Genomic DNA, 17738 nt, shown 5'->3' on the forward strand with positions numbered 1-17738 from the left:
AGAAGGGGACGACAGAGAATGAGATGGCTGGATGGCATCACTGACTCGATGGACGTGAGTCTGAGTGAACTCCGGGGAGTTGGTGATGGACAGGGAGGCCTGGCGTGCTGCGATTCATGGGGTCGCAAAGAGTAGGACACAACTGAGCGACTGAACTGAACTGAATACTCCATTGTGTATATGTACCACAGCTTTCTTATCCATTTGTCTGCTGATGGACATCTAGGTTGCTTCCACGTCCTGGCTATTATAAACAGTGCTGCAATGAACATTGGGGTACATATGTCTCTTTCGATTCTGGTTTCCTTGGTGTGTATGCCCAGCAGTGGGATTGCTGGGTCATATGGCAGTTCTATTTCCAGTTTTTTAAGGAATCTCCACACTGTTCTCCATAGTGGCTGTACTAGTTTGCATTCCCACCAACAGTGTAAGAGGGTTCCCTTTTCTCCACACCCTCTCCAGCATTTATTGCTTGTAGACTTTTGGATAGCAGCCATTCTGACTGGCAGGAAATGGTACCTCATTGTGGTTTTGATTTGCATTTCTCTGATAATGAGTGATGTTGAGCATCTTTTGATGTGTTTATTAGCCATCTGTATGTCTTCTTTGGAGATATGTCTGTTTAGTTCTTTGGCCCATTTTTTGATTGGGTCGTTTATTTTTCTGGATAAATTCCTCTTTAGATAAAATAAAATTCTTCCAGTTTATCAGATAATATGTATTAATGCCCTGGATGTATCAGATTCCTTTCTTTTTAACTCAAAGAACTTATCATGAAAGGATTTTGCTTGTTGTCAAATAGTTTTTTTGCAGCGATCTGCATAATTAGTTAACTAATGCATTTCTGATCATTTTTTCTTTCATTTAGTATTAAGCTCTATTACCTTGATTCATCTTTATATGTTGACCCATCTTTTAATTCCAGAAATAAATCCCATGTAGCCTTGGTATATAATCCTTTTGATATGCTAGTGAGTTCGGTTTGCCAGTATTTTGTTGAAGATTGTTACATCAAATAATATATTAGTGTGGTTTTCTTTTCTTGTAGTTACTGTGTCTACCTTTGGCATCATGATGCTGCCCTCATGGAATGGATTAGGATGTCTTCCCTCTTCAATTTTTGGAAGAGTTTGTAAAGAATTAGTGTTAATTTTTTTTGTAAATTGAGGTATAGTTGATTTGTGCTAAGTTGCTTCTGTTGTGTCCGACTCTATGTGACCCCATGGACTGTAGCCCGCCAGATTCCTCTGTCCATGACATTCTCCAGGCAAGAATGCTAGCGTGGGTCGCCATGCCCTCCTCCAGGGGATCTTCCTGGAGGAGTCGATTTACAGTTAGTTTCAGGTGTACAACATAATGATTCAAAATTTTTATAGATTATACTTTATTTTGTATAATATTCCTGATGTGTACAATATATCCTTGAGACGTATTTATATTATACGTAGTAGTTCATGCCTCTTAATCCCCTCCCCATTTCCTGCCCTTCCCTCTTTCTTCGCTCTCACTGGTAACCACTATATCTGTGAGTCTCCTTTCTGTTATATTCACTAGTTTGTTTTGTATTTAGATTATACATATATGTGATATCATACAGTATGCAGATGTCTTTCACTGACTTATTTCACTTAGCATAATATCTTCCAGGTCCATCCATGTTGTTGAAAATGGCAAAATTTTATTCTATGGCTCAAGTAGTATTTCATTCTATATAAGTATATATCCCACATCTTTTATTTGTTCCATCTATTGATGGATGGACTCTTAGATTACTTCCATATCTCAAGCATTATAAGTAATGCTGCTCTGAACATTGAGGTATATATTTAATATATCTTTTTGAATTAGTGTTTTTGTTTCCTTCTGATATATACCCAGGAATGGGATTGCTGGATCCTCTGTTAGTTCTATTTTGAGTTTTCTGAGGAACTTCATACTGTTTTACCAAGTAAAACAGTTCCCTTTTCTCAGTGTCTTTGTTGAGTTCCCTTTTCTTAACATCTTTGCCATCATTTGCTATTTGTGGTCTTTTTGATAAGAGCTGTTCTTTTTGTGCGTGTGTGGCTTGGGATCTTAGTTCCCCAACCAGGGATCAAACCTGTGGCCACTGCATTGGAAGCATGGAGTCTTAACCAGTGGACCACCAGGGAAGTCCCCTGATGATAGCTGACAGGGGAGGTGTGAGGTGCCCTGATGGTGTGAGGCTGACAGGTGTGAGGTATCTTATTGCAGTTTTCACTTTGCTTTTTTTTGGTGGTTAGCAGTGTTCAGCATCTTTCATGTTCCTGTTGATGTTGAATTGCATGAAATCTTAGTGTTTTTGCCTATTATCACATATACAATTTGGATATTAAACCTTTATCATGTACATAATTTGCAAATATCTTGTCCCATTCAGTAGGCTGCCTTTTCTGTTTGTTAATAGCTTTCTTCATAGTGCAACAATGTTTTAGTTTGATGTAGTCACACTTGTTTATTTTTTTGTTTTGCTTCACTTACTTGAGGAGAGATACAGTATACTACATATGTTTTCTAGGGATTTTATGGCTTCAATCTTTACGTTTAAGTCTTTAATCCATTTGCAGTTTATTTTTGTATAAGATGTGAGAGAGTAGTCCAGTTTGAGTGCTTTGTATGTGGCCATCCAGGTTATCAACATCATTTATTGAAGAGGGTATTTTTCTCCAGTGTACATTCTTGCCTACTTTGTCATAGATTAATTCACCATATACACATGGGTTTATTTCTGGGCTCTTTATTCTGTTCCATTGATGGAACAGAATCTCTTTTTAGGCCAGTGCCATACTGTTTTGATTACTGCAGCCTTATAGTATGATTTGAAAATGAGGACTGCCAGCTTTGTTCTTTATCAGTATTTTTTGGGCCTATTGAGTGTCTTTTGTGTTTCCACACAATTTTTAGATTTGTTCTAGTTATTATTTGCTTTTGGCGGTATGGACATTTTAACAGTATAACAGTATTAATTCTTACAATGCATGAACACAGCATGTCTTTCCATTTGTACCATTTTCAATTTCTTTCTTCCATATTTTACAGTTTTCTGATTATCAGTCTTTCACCTCCTTAAATTTATTCTGAAGTACTTAATTCTTTTTGATAGAATGAGAAATAAGATTGTTTTCTTAAATTATCTTTCTGATCGTTCATCATTAGTATATAGAAATGTTGCAGATTTCTGTATACTAATTTTGTATACTGCAGTTTCACCAAATTCAGTAATGAACTTTAGCAGTTTTCTGCTGACATCTTTAGGATTTTCTGTGTGTAGTATCATTTTGTCTGCAAACAGTGACAGTTTTACTTCTTCCTTTCTGGTTTGTATTCCTTGTATTTCTTTTTCTTCTCTGATGGCTGTGGCCAAGACTTCCAATACTATGTTAGGTAAAAGTGGTGAGAGTGGGAATCCTTGTATTATTCCCGATCTTAAAGGAAATGCATTCTGCTTTTCTCCATTGAGTATGATATTAGCTGTAGGTTTATCATATATGGCCTTCATTATGATGAGGTATTTTTCTTCTGTGCCCACCTCCTGGAGGGTCTTTATCATAAATAATTGATTGTCAGATATTGAAAAGTCCTTGCATCCCTGGGGTAAATCCCATTTAATCATGGTGTGTAATCTTTTTGATATATTGTTGAGTTTGGTTTGCTACTAACTTGTTTAAAAGTTTTGCATCCTGCTTCATCAGTGACACTGGCCTGCAGTTTTCTTTTTTTGTATTGTCTTTGTCTCGTTTTGCTATTGGGGTGATGTGGCTTCATAAAATGGGTTTGGAAGAGCTCCTTCCTCTGCACTTTTTTGGAATAGTTTAAGTTAACTCTCCTCTAAATATTTGTTAGAATTCACCTGTGAAGCCATCTGGGCCTGAACTTTTGTTTGTTTGGAGTTTGTTTGTTTGTTTAAATTAATGATTCAGTTTCATCTACTAATTGGTCTGTTAATGTTTTCTGTTTCTTCCCAGTTCAGTATTGAAACGATTGTGTATTTCTGGGAATTTGTCCATTTCTTCTGGGTTGCCCATTTTATTGGCATAATATTGTTCATAGTAATCTCTTACAATTCTTTGAGTTTCTGCAGTATTGATTGTAACTTCTTTTTCATTTCTGATTTTATGATTTGTGCCCTCTTTTTTCTTGATGAGTCTGGCTATATAGGTTTATCAATTTTGTTTATCTTTTCAAAGAACTAGCTTTTAGTTTCATTGATCTTTTCTTTCTTTTCTTTTTTTTTAGTCTCTGTTTATTTCTGCTCTGATCTTTATGATTTCTTTTCTTCTTCTAACTTTGGGTTTTGTTTTGCTGGTTTTTTTTTTTTTGGTAGTTCCTTTAGGCATAACATTAGGTTGTTTGAGATCTTTTGTGTTTCCTGAGGTAAACTTGTATCACTATAAATTTCTATCTCTGAAATGCTTTTGCTGCAACCCAAACATTTTGGATCATTGTGTTTTCATTTTCACTGTCTACAGGTATTTTGGGGTTTCTTCTTTAATTTTTTCAATGATCCATTGGTGGTTTAGTAGCATTTTGTTAAACCTCCATCAATTTGAGATTTGTATATTTTTTCCCCTTGTAGTTGATTCCTAATACAGTATTGTTTTGGTTGAAAAGTTGCTTCATATGATTTCAGTTTCCTCAGATTTACTGAATCTTGTTTTGTGGCCTAGCATGTGATCTATCCTGAAGTATATTCCATATATACTTGAAAAGAATGTGTATTCTGCTGCTTTTGGATGGAGTGTTTTATATGTTGCTATTAAGTTCATCCAGTCTAATATATCATTTAAGGTTAATGTCTTCTTATTGATTTGTTGAGTGAATGACTGTTCATTTATGTAAATGGAGTGATTAGTAAAAAATTAGAAAATGTAAAAAAAGAAACACAACTGAAGAATATATAACTGAAAATTTAAGATCCATTAGAAGGAATCGGCAGTAGGTTATATTATACAGAGGAATAGTCAGCATACTGGGAGACAGAGTAGTGGCAGTCACACAAGATTAACAGAAAATAATTTAAATTTAAAATGAGGCTAGATTAAGAGACCACTGGCACAAAGTCAGGTGTAAAAACATTCACATTATAGGCTTCTTAGAAGGAGGAGAGAGAAAGGGACAGAAAACATATTTGAAGATACTGTAGCGGAAAACTTCCCTAACCTGGAAAAGGAAGCAGATATCTAGGTCCAGGACATACAGAGTGTCCCAAAGAGGATCACCCAAAGTGGACTGCATCAATATATATTGTAATTAAAGTAGCAAAAATTTAAAAATAAAGAGAGTATTAAAAGCAGCAAGGGATCAACAACAGTTACATACAAGGAACTGAGCTTCTGCATGTGAGAAGAAAGTGAAACAATGTATTTAAAGGGATGAAGAGGGGAGATCTACAACTCAGAAAAATCTACCAGACAAGATTCTCATTGAGATTTGACAGATCAAAATTTTACAAACGAGCAAAAGCTAAAAGAACTCAGCACCACCAAACAAGCTTTACAAGAACGTTAAGTGATTCCTTTAAGCAAAAAAGAAAAGGCCACAGCTTTAAATAGTAATCTTTATTGTCTTCTTACTTCAATTAGCTTTGGTTTTGGTTTCTTTAAAGTGTGCACTTAGATTATTGATTTGAGATCTTTTTTTTTTTTTTTGCTTTTTTTTTTTTTTCCTTTTTACAGTGGTTACAGCTATAATTGTAATTGTAACTTTCCCTATTAGGACTATGCTAATGCTATGCTAAGTCACTTCAGTCATGTCCGACTCTGTGCGACCCCATAGACGGCAGCCACCAGGCTCCCCCATCCCTGGGTTCTCCAGGCAAGAACACTGGAGTGGGTTGCCATTTCCTTCTCCAGTGCATGAAAGTGAAAAGTGAAAGCGAAGTCGCTCAGCCGTGTCCGACTCTTAGCGACCCCATGGACTGCAGCCTACCAGGCTCCTCCATCCATGGGATTTTCCAGGCAAAAGTACTGGAGTGGGGTGCCATTGCCTTCTCCGCTATTAGGACTAGTTTTGAACAAATATTATTAGTTTTTTATTCTGTGTTGCTTTCATTTGCTTTTTCTTTTAAATTCTTTTATGATTGCGTCTTTACTACTCATTGTCAAAGTGTGTTGTTTAATTTTTATATATTGAGAATTTTCCAGTTTTCCTTCTGTTACTGATGAATGATTCGACTGTGATTAGAAAAGTTGTTTTGTACGTTTTCCATCTTTTTAAATTCATTAAGACTTGTTTTACTCCTAACATTATGTCATGAAAATGTACTTCATGCACTTGAGAAAAATGTGTCTGAGTGAAGTGTTACATCAGATTGGTTTCTAGTGTTGTAAAATCCTTTATTGATCTGTCTAGTTGTTTTTCATAGTTGAAAGTGGAGTACTGAAGTCTTCAACTATTATTGTTCTACTGTCTGTTTTTTCTTTTAATTTTATCTGTTTTTGCTTCATATATTTCGGTGTTCTGTTGTTGTGTATGTTTGCAGTTTTTATATTCTCTTGATGTATTGAACCTTTTATCAATATATAATGTTCTTTGCCTTTCATAAGCTTTTTTGAACTAAAGTCTACTTTATCTGACATTGACATAGCCATCTCAACTTTGTTTTGATTACCGTTTGCATGGAATTTCTTTTATTGTGTTTTCCTTACAGATTCTCTCATAGATGGCATGAAGATGGACAATTTTATTTTATCCAGTCTACTATTTTCTTCATTTTCATAGGAGAATTTAATACAAAGGTTTTATTAGGAAGCACTTTGAAATATATACGTGTTTGAAGTTTTCCTTGCCTGGAGAATCCCATGGAGGGAGGAGCCTGGTAGGCTACAGTCCATGGGGTCGCAAAGAGTCAGACACGACTAAGCGACTTCACTTTCACTTTGAAGTTTTCCTTATAGTAGCTTCTTTCCAAATTCATAAAGTTACCAAGAATATTTTTTTAGCCATTTCATTTAAGAATATGGAAATATATTAGCATATCATATGTTGTTTGATGAACTATTATCCTCACTTGTCTAGGAATTGTCTGGAGGCATATCCAGAGTTAGATTAACATAATCATGGAGACTTTTCCCCCCTTACTTTTTAGCTTCTATTGAATCACAGCTAGTACTTGTAATATTAATAGTACCTAACTTGAAATCTGAACTCAATGGAATTAGAATGAAATAACCAAACTACAAATATGGAGAAGAGATATTATCATTGGAAATTCACTTCTTTTAAGAGTAGCTAAATTTCTCGAGTCAATCTGTAGTTCAGTGTTATTTCAAAATTGTATGCTAAAAGAAACAGTTTTCAAGAAGTATTTTGAATAGGACCCCTGAAATTTTCTCACTTCTTCCCAGTCTCACTAATACAAAGAGAAGGAGAGGAAGAGACGTTGAGAAAGTTTTGGAAGAGGGGGAACTGTGGTAGGAAGAACTAAATAAACAATTGAATTCTCTTAGAATCTTGGAAAGGCTGGGGAATGTGACATACCCTGTATCTTAGTAGGCAGGATGGACTGAAAACAAGGAAATTAGTTGAAAGTTCACATAAAAAACTATCAGGGCTCGTTGCCCAAACCCCCATTCCCACAGAAGTTGAGAGGTTTATTATCTGAAGATACTATATCAGAGAGACTCCAAACATGTGACCATCAAGCTTACTCAAGGGTAGGGTAAAGTGCTCTGCTTAACCAGGCAGATAACATACACACTCTTCACACAGAATGGTGAGATTCTTCCCACTCATTTCTCTCAACTTGACTTCTGCAACATCATCAGTGTGTTTTTGCCCACTATGAGAGGAGCTTGGATGATTCTCCTGTGGGTAAACTGAACTGTTGCAAATGGTGGAAAAGTAAACTGTAGATGTTGACCTTGTTCACCCGAAAAAGTGAGCTTGCATCTTCTTCTGTTTCTGGATTCTCTCATTTTTGTATTTTTTGTTAAAATAAGCTCCCTTTACCTACAGTTTGTAGTTCTGTAATACATCACAGCCTTAGGTTTAATTACACAAATAAATGTTACCATTCTGAGATGAAGAAAGTGGGGAAAAGGGGACAATTTCAACAAAAATTTCATATGTATATTTTTAGAAATAAGTGTATTGGATTCTCATTCTACTGTTGAAAGACCTTCTATTTCAGTAAATTATACTCATCTTTTGTGCATTATAGTCAACCTGCAAATCTCTCAATGACTCAAAACAACAGTAATTTTATTGTTGTTCATATATCTGTTCTTAGTGGTTGAATGACATACTTGAGGGCATGCTTCAAGTTCTGTGTTAGATCTATATCTCTTCCATATGTCTTTCTTCTTGAACCAATGGGCTAGCCAGGGCATGTTCTTTTTATGGTGAAGGCAGAGGTACAAGAGATCAAACCCAGTTGCCCAAGCATATTTTAGTCTCCATTTGCATCACAACTATTAACATCACCCCATTGGCCAAAACAAGTCATGAAGCATAGCCCAGAGTTATATAGAGGGAAATTATAGCCCCACTGAAACAGTGCACCTCAGACTGGGCCTTGAACCCACATGCTGGGACTCAAATTCCCAGGCAAAACCCTAATAAAAACTTGAACCCATGGTCATTTAATCAGAATCAGTCACCTTGCATCTGGACTTACTGAGGCTCAGGTTCCTTTTGTCTCAGCACACAAGTGATAGGCAAGAAGTAGTTTTATTAACATAAAGCACTTGTGAGAGATACAAGTAAGTGAGCACATGAGGAATCTCTGCCCCGAGGATCAAGAAGACTAAAATTTTATAATCAAAGAAAAGTTAAAGAGAGGGCAAAGACCACCTTCTTCAAGAAGATATCAGGCTTATATCACCAGCACCTCCTGTGAGGTCAACTAGGATTGTCATAGCATTTATTCTAATCAGTAGAAGGGTGGTGACATTTTTCTTTCACCTCATGGCCTGGGGCGTATCTTGTGCTTTTATTTATGGCTTTATAGTTAAGTAAGGCTGCTTCCTCCCATGATGTTCCAATAGCTTTCTTGAGCGATCATTAACTTACAGTGGTCTCCCAAAGTTTCCTAGGTTTCCCTCTCTGTCTACAGTCCTTTGCTGGGACTTCAATAAATACCTGTGTATCTATCCTATTCTATCATTATCACCACCTTTAATTTGAGGAATTGCAAAGTCATAGAGCAAACGTTATAGTTTATGGTTGCACTTGAGTATGTAAGAAGGTCTGGGACTGTAATCTTTGTGAAGGTCAGTGGTCCTCCATACTATTGAGTCTTTAGATTTCCAGTATGACCTAAAGACTGTGCTTTGAGAAGGTGTTTCAGGAAGTTCAATCAGTGATCCATTAAATGGACTCTTCAGAATTGAAATATGTATGAATTAAAGGTTGTAGTATTTTTCATTTTATGAATAAGTTACAAGGCATTTTATATATTATCATAATTTTTCCCTAAAATGTTTAAGTGAGTAATTTTAGAGCATTGACATAAACGATATGCAATGTATGATTATTGTTTAGTTGATGTATTTTGATAATGAGTGGGGCTGATGATGGGTCTGGCTGATACCAGACCACCATACCTGCCTCCTGAGAAATATGTATGCAGGTCAAGCATCAACAGTTAAAACCAGACATGGAACAATGGACTAGTTCAAAATTGGTAAAGGAGTACGTCAAGGCTGTATATTGTCACTCTGCTTATTTAACTTATATACAAAGTATATAATGAGAAATGCCAGGGTTTACGAGAGGCACAGGATGGAACCAAGATTGCTGGGAGAAATATCAATAACCTCAGATAAGCAGATGACACCACGCTTCTGGTAGAAAGTGAAGAGGAACTAAAGAGCCTCTTGATGAAAGTGAAAGAGGAGAGTGACAAAGCTGGCTTAAAACTCAACATTCAAAAAATGAAGATCATGGCACCTGGTCCCATCACTTCATGGCAAATAGACGGAGAAACAATGGAAACAGGAGAGACTTTATTTTATTGGGTTCCAAAATCACTGCAGATGGTGACTGCAGCTATGAAATGAAAAGATGCTTGCTCCTTGGAAGAAAAACTATGACCAACCTAGACAGTGTATTTAAAAGCAGAGACGTTACTTTGCTGACAAAGGTCTGTCTAGTCAAAGCTGTGGTGTTTCCAGTGGTCATGCATGGATGTGAGAGTTGAATCATAAAGAAAGTGAGCACTGAAGAATTGATGCTTTTGAACTGTGGTGTTGGAGAAGACTCTTGAGAGTCCCTTGGACTGCAAGGAGATCCAACCAGTCGATCCTAAAGGATATCCTGAATATTCATTGAAAGGACTGATGCTAAAGCTGAAGCTCCAATACTTTGGCCAGCTAATCTGAACAACTGACTCGTTGGAAAAGACCCTGCTCCTGGGAAGGGTTGAAGGCAGGAGAAGGGGATGACAGAGGATGAGATGGTTTATGGCATCACCGACTTGATGGACATGAGTTTGAGTAAGCTCTGGGAGTTGGTGATGGACAGGAAAGCCTGGCGTGCTGCAGTCCATGAGGTCACAAAGAGTCGGACACAGCTGAGCAACTGAACTGAACTGAACTGATCACATCCATACACGACTACTGGAAAAACCATAGATTTGATTATACGGACTTTTGTCAGCAAAGTAATGTCTCTGCTTTTTAATATACTATCTAGGTTTGTCGTAGCTTTTCTTCCAAGGAGTAAGCATCTTTTAATTTCATGGCTACAGTCACTGTGCGTAGTGATTTTGGAGTCCAAGAAAGAAGTCTGTCACTGTTTCCATTGGTTCCCCACCTGTTTGCCATGAATTGATGGGACCAGATGCCATAATCTTCTTTTTTTGAACGTCGAGTTTTAAGCCAGCCTTTTCACTCTCTCCTTTCACCTTTACCAAGAGTCTCTTTAGTTCCTCTTCGCTTTCTGCCATAAGGGTGGTGTCATCTGCATATCTGAGGTTATTGATAATTCTCCTGGCAATCTTATTTCCAGCTTGTGCTCTATTCAGCCTGGCATTATGCATGATGTACTCTGCATATAAGTTAAATAAGCAGGGTAACAATAAGCATACTCGTTCCCAATTTTGAACCAGTCCATTGTTCCATGTCCATTTCTAACTGTTGCTTCTTGACCTGCATATATATTTCTCAGGAGGCAGGTTAGATGGCCTGGTATTCCCATCTCTTTAAGAATTTTCCATAGTTTGTTGTGATCCACACAGCCAAAGTCTTTCGCATAGTCAATGACGCAGAAGAAGATGTTTTTCTGGAATTCCCTTGATTTTTCTGTGACCCAGTGGATGCTGGCAATTTGGTCTCTAGTTCCTCTGCCTTTTCTAAGTCCCTCTTGTACATCTGGAAGTTTTTTTTCACATTCTGTTGAAGCCTGGCTTGAAGGATTTTGAGTGTTACCTTGCTAGCATGTGAAATGAACGTGATTTTGAGGTAGTTTGGACATTCTTTGGCATTACCCTTCTTTGGGATTGAAATGAAAACTGACCTTTTCATTTCAGTGGAATGAAATGAAAAGTCCTGTGGCCACTGCTGAGTTTTCCAGATTTATATAAAATTTTATTTTATATAGTTATGTACTTATTTGGGCTTCCCTGGTGGCTCAGGCAGTAGAGAATCCGCCTGCAATTCAGGAGACCCAGGTTCGATCCCTGGGTTGGGAACATCCCCTGGAGAAGGGAATGGCAACCCACTCCAGTATTCTTGCCTGGGAAATCCCATGGACCAAGGAGCCTGGTGGGCTACAGTCTATGGGTTCGCAAGAGTTGGACACGACTTACGGAGAAGGCAATGGCACCCCACTCCAGTACCCTTGCCTGGAAAATCCCATGGATGGAGGAGCCTAGTAGGCTGCAGTCCATGGGCTTGCTAAGAGTCGAACACGACTGAGCGACTTCACTTTCTCTTTTCACTTTCATGCATTGGAGAAGGAAATGGCAACCCACTCCACTATTCTTGCCTGGAGAATCCCAGGGACGGCAGAGCCTGGTGGGCTGCCATCTGTGGGGTCGCACAGAGTCGGACACGACTGAAGTGACTTAGCAGTAGCAGTAGCAACACTTGACGTATGAAATGCTGAAAACCATTTTGACGGAAAGTACACAGATGAATGCTTCCTTTGCTGGCTCAGTGGTAAAGAGCCTGCCTGCCAATGTAGGAGATGCAGGTGTGATCCCTGGGTCAGCAAGATCCCTTGGAGAAGGAAATGGCAACCAACTCCGGTATTCTTGCCTGGAAAATTCCGTGGACAGAGGGTCCTGAGGGCTACAGTTCATGAGTCACAAAGAGGTGGACACAACTTGACAGCTGAGCTTGCACATTGCAGACTGATGAGTAGAAGACTAACAGCAGCATCTGCATCAAGGAGTTAGGTGAATGGAAGATTTAAGAATCCACATAAATTGACCATATTAATGTAATAAACTCAAAAGAGAATAGAACTTAATAGTTTTCACTTTACAGAAAATTATTTGCTTATTTTGATGAAGCGCATGGTTTCATGTATGTGTAGACAAATTCATAACATACAAGGTTTTTACTTTAACATAAAAGTCCACATTTTAAAGGATTTTCTTTTAATGTATAGATGTGTTTCTTATTGCAGAATGTTTCATTGTTTTGTGGTATAAAGTGAAAGTAAAAGTCATTCAGTTGTGTCCAGCTCTTTGCGACCCCATGGACTCTACAGTCCATGGAATTCTCCAGGTCAGAATACCGGAGTGGGTAGCCTTTCCCTTCTCCAGGGAATCTTCCCAACCCAGGGATCGAACCCAGGTCTCCCTCATTGTAGGCAGATTCTTTACCAGCTGAGCCACAAGGTTTGCTGCTTATTAAATCGTAAGAGAATGGATCATTTCACAGGAAAAATATACTGTAAGTAGTAGTCTTTGATCCATAAGAAAAAAGCTGTCATGTAGACACTATCCTTGTTTCCATTTTACACAAGAGGAAACTAAGGGACCCGGAGTAAGTAACTTGGCCAAGGTCATGCAGAAATAACTGTAGAACAGGAGTGTCTGACTCTTAAGTTTATGCTCATAATGACATAGTCACATCCTCTAAGACAGTAGTTCTTGAAGCTCAGTCAACAGGCCTCTGGGAGTCCCTGAAACCATATCACGGGTCGTGAAGTCAAAACTGTTTTCTTAATATTATCAAAGCATTATTTGCTTTTTTTATTGTATGGACCTTTGAACTGATATGAAAAACAATGCTGGCTAAGGCTGCTGCTTCCTTAGTGAAGGCACTGGCATCCTACTGTGCTAATAGCAGTCATATTCTTCACTGCCGTGCACTGGAAAGTAAGAAAAAAAAGCCGGTTTCACTAAAGAATGTCCTTGATAAAGTGTTAAAAAGTATTAAGTCTAATAAATCTTGACCTTCGAATCACCATCTTTTTAATGTTCTGTGTGACTAAATGGAACTGCACATAAAGCACTTTTTTCTGTGTACCAAAGTACCACGGTTGTCTCAAGAAAAGCATTTGTGTTATTGTTTGAGTTGTGAGCTGAACTAGCCAGTTGTTTCATGGAACACTATTTTTACTTGAAATAATGACTGGCAGACAAATTATGGTTTTGCAAACTTGAGTATTTGGTAGACAATATAAACCTGTCACTTCAAGGAAAAGAATTAACAGTGTTTTTTGACAGGAAAATTAGGCTTGCAAGAGAAAATTTGAATTTCAGGAACTTGATTCTGCTGCTTCACAACTGCCCAGAACTTAAAAGACTTTTCTGATGAGATGAATGATGATATTAAATGAATGTGATATTTTTAAATAGTATAGTAAAATGTATCATCACTTGGAAGATCTGTGTAACTTAGGGAGCCAGTGTTTTTCAAGTGATCAATGTATGAAGTTACAAAATCCCTTCAAAGCAGAAAATAGATTCTCATGTTAAAATGTATGCAGTTTCAGATTCCGTATTGTAAATAACATTCAAGAAATTACCACCTGGGAAGTTTTGGTGTAGTATCAAAGAAAACCATCTTCATTTATTTGGAAAGATTATTAAAATAAATTTACCATTTCCCATTAGTTATCTGGAAATAAGTATGAAGCTAAGTTTTTAAGTATTTTAAGTTAAACAGATTGAATTCAGAGCAGATATGAAAATCTTCTATTAAATCAGACCTTAAAGATTTGATTTTAAAAAATGTATAATGGTATTAGTCTCACTGATTTTGGGGGAAGTATAATTAGTCTTCATTAAAATGTTAGCTATTCTGTAAAATTGATTTATCAATAATTTTAAAATGAATTAATTCATACCAGTTTCTCGGTTTTTATTTCTAATATGATAAATATTAATATATCTAATCCATGTAAACAAAATGTTCTTTAGGGTCTTTTTTTTTTTTTCTGAGTGTAGAAGAATCTCAAGGACAAAAAGTTTAGGAACTGCGGCTCTAGGAAAAATGTATTTAGAAAGTTGTTTTTCAGTCACCATGAACTGCAACACACCAGGCTCCTCTGTCCTCCACTGTCTCTTAGAGTTTGCTCAAACTCATGTCCATTGAATAGGTGATGCTGTCTAATCATCTCGTCCTCTGCAATCCCCTTCTCCTGTTGCCTTTAGTCTTTCCCAGCATCAGGTTCTTTTCCAAAGAGTCAGCTCTTTGCATCAGGTGGCCAAAGTATTGGAGTTCAGCTTCAGCATCAGTCCTTCCAATGAATATTCAGAATTGATTTCCTTTAGGATTGACTGGTTTGATCTCCTTGCAGTCCAAGGGACTCTAAAGAGTCTTTTCCAGGACTACAATTCAAAACCATCAATTCTTTGATGCTCAACCTTCTCTCTGTGGTCCACCATCTGTATGGTGTATACCATACAGATACGGTACAGTAGTCATATCTGTACGTGACTACTGGAATAAACCATAGTTTTGACTATACGGACCTTTGTTGGCAAAGTGATGTCTCTGCTTTTTAATATGTTATCTAGGGCTTCCCTGGTGGCTCAGATGGTAAAAAATCTGCCTGCAGTACAAGAGACATAGGTTTTATCCCTTTTGGGGAAGATCCTCTGGAGGAGGGCAACCCCCTCCAGTATTCTTGTCTGGAGAATCCCATGGACAGAGGAGCCTGGCGGCCTTCAGTCCATGGGGTTGCAAAGAGTTGGATATGACTGAGTGACTAAGCACAGCACAGGTTTGTCATAGCTTTCCTTCCAAGGAGCAAGCGTCTTTGAATTTCATGGACGTAGTCACTGTCCACAGTGATTTTGGAGCCCAAGAAAATAAAATCTGTCACTGTTTCTACTTTTTCCCCTTCTGTTTGCTATGAAATGATTGGACCAGATGCCATAATCTTAGTTTTTTAATGTTAAGCTTCAAGCCAGCTTTTTCACTCTCCTCTTTCACCCTCATCAAGAGGCTTTTTGGTTCCTCTTCACTTTTTGCCATTAGAGTGGTAAAAGTACAGTACATAAATTGCATACTTTTGAAAGAGCATTGAATGGTCTACACTGATAGTGAAGCAGTTTCTTTGTTGTCCCTTGTTAGCTCTTAATCAGTTATCAAATATATTCATTTAAATTGAGTCTGTCTTTCTCAAATCATTTGTAATTTAGATACTTATTTGTATAATATTGTAATATTGCTAGCATTTACTGAGGTTAACATTATACAAACGTGATCATTTACCTAAGAATTGTAGACCTTATAAGCTATGCTGAAAGCCTTTCAGACATATGATAAATGTTATTAGTTGACTGCCTAATTGACTAATTTTTTTTTTTAATTGACCTCTTATTGGAGTTTGTAGACTTACTTCTGAGAATATGTTAGATATGTTTTTTTCCTGGGATCTGTGGACTGTCTATTTATTTAGTCAGGTGTAAATGTTGAATGCAGTTCTATTCCAAGGCCTACTTACAGGGTTTGGTGAATAGATACCGAAATTGAAAATATCTGAATGTATGCTTTTCTAAATCTCTCTCTTCAGGATGACGTAGCTTTCCCAAAGACTTAGAAGCTAAACAGAAAATGAGCTTAACATCCTGGTTTTTGGTGAGCAGTGGAGGCACTCGCCACAGGCTGCCACGAGAAATGATTTTTGTTGGAAGAGATGACTGTGAGCTCATGTTGCAGGTAATTGCATCCACCTTCTATGTCTACTCAAAACCTGAAATTGTTATGAAGTATTTTTCTTTGAACAGCAACACTACTTTACTGTGAACTTTGAGCTTTCCAACTCTCCCTCTTTAAATTCTAGCTACTAGTTTAATTTTTTCCCTTTTGTACCATTTAAAAATAAGTTCTAAGTCTTGGAGATTATATATTAAAAAATGAGAACTTTGAGTAGAGAAGTTTATTTTTAAGAAGTTTCACATTATGCACTTTTAACACACAAGTAATAATTTTATCTCCATGTAAGTGTACTAATTCATAAAATTAGCATAGCATGAAGTAAAACTGAATTTTATTCATGGGTAGTTGATTGATACTGGAATTAATCTGTTTCTTTCAGAGATATTCATATTTATTCATTATATCTTCTAATAGTTTGAGCATGCAGATTGTTGGTATTTAAAACGGAATTATTTTTAAAGGTGTGTGCATGCTCAGTCGTGTCCCAACTCTTTGCAACCCCATAGACTGTAGCCCACCAGACTTCTCTGTCCATGGAAATTTTCCAGGCAAGAATACTGGAGTGGGTTGCCATTTCTTTTCCCAAGGGATCTTCCCGATGCAGGAATCAAACCCATGTCTCTTAGGTCTCCTGCATTGGCAGGTAGATTCTTTACCACTGTGCCACTGGGAAGCTTCATTTTAAAGCAATTACTTTTAAAACACACTTTTAAGATATTTTTGAGCAAAGTAATTAGCAAAAATGATCCCCAAGTTTTTGAGAACTTTGTTAATTTAATAGGTCCTGACAGTCTAAAATAAAGTTTTATCCAATTGCTGTCCCCGCTTTTATTGATTAAAAACTGAACAAGTGCTTAGAATAGAGATGTTTATTGTGTTAGCCCAGTGGTTCTCAATTGGTATGATCCTGCCTTCTCTAACTTTTCCAAAAGATATCTGCAATATTTAGAGACATTTTGATTGTCATGCATGGTGGAGGACTGGAAGTGATTGCTACTGACATTCAGCAGGCAAAGGTCAAGCAGGTTTGCTAAACACCCTACGGTATGTAAAATACTTCTTCATACCTCCTCTGTTACCCCCAGAACACATACAACAAAGAATTATTTGCTCAAAAATATCAGTAGTGCTGAGACTGAGAAAACCTTCATTATCCCCAGAAAAGTCAGATTTGCATATATTTATATACATTTTTACTTTAAGAACTTACAGTTTTGAGACAGTAAAAGTAAAGCCCCTGTAGAGCTATATGAGTTACATGTTTAATGATACCTTAATTAAACAAATTCAGTGAGAAATAGAATAGTACAAAGATTTTCTGGGCTCCTCAATGTGATGGAGTGGTGAGACTAGCAACTAAGAAGAAGGCAGTAATGATTCTGTTTGGATATAGGCCACTTGTAACTGAAACATATTTTAGGTTCAAACTGGGTAGAACTCATTCTTTAGAGAGTGGAAGAGGCTGTTTCTGCATGGCATTTGTCTTGAACCAGCATAGCAATATCTTAAGAAATATGGGAATGGCTGTTTAGGAACTTACAGGATAAATCTCTTTTTACACTTACAGGGAGATAGGATTAAAAGACATGACTGGTGAGGTGTCTGTGTCTTGGTTTATGTGTAACAAATGTAGGTTATCTGACAATTAGGTTGGAG

At 37.2% G+C, this 17738-nt stretch overlaps 1 protein-coding gene across 16 annotated transcripts in view; it reads left to right on the forward strand.

Annotated features, from left to right (window-relative positions):
• The window catches only part of CEP170 (centrosomal protein 170), a 130781-nt gene that overhangs the window by 20993 nt on the left and 92050 nt on the right, over window positions 1-17738 (forward strand). For all 16 annotated transcript variants that reach the window (XM_024976270.2, XM_024976274.2, XM_024976278.2 and 13 more), the window contains 1 exon segment: window positions 15937-16082. In XM_024976270.2, the coding sequence (XP_024832038.1) occupies window positions 15978-16082 (105 nt within the window). In that variant the 5' untranslated portion in view covers window positions 15937-15977.

The sequence above is a fragment of the Bos taurus genome, chromosome 16, assembly GCF_002263795.3.
Source record: "Bos taurus isolate L1 Dominette 01449 registration number 42190680 breed Hereford chromosome 16, ARS-UCD2.0, whole genome shotgun sequence".
Lineage (NCBI taxonomy): Eukaryota > Metazoa > Chordata > Mammalia > Artiodactyla > Bovidae > Bos > Bos taurus.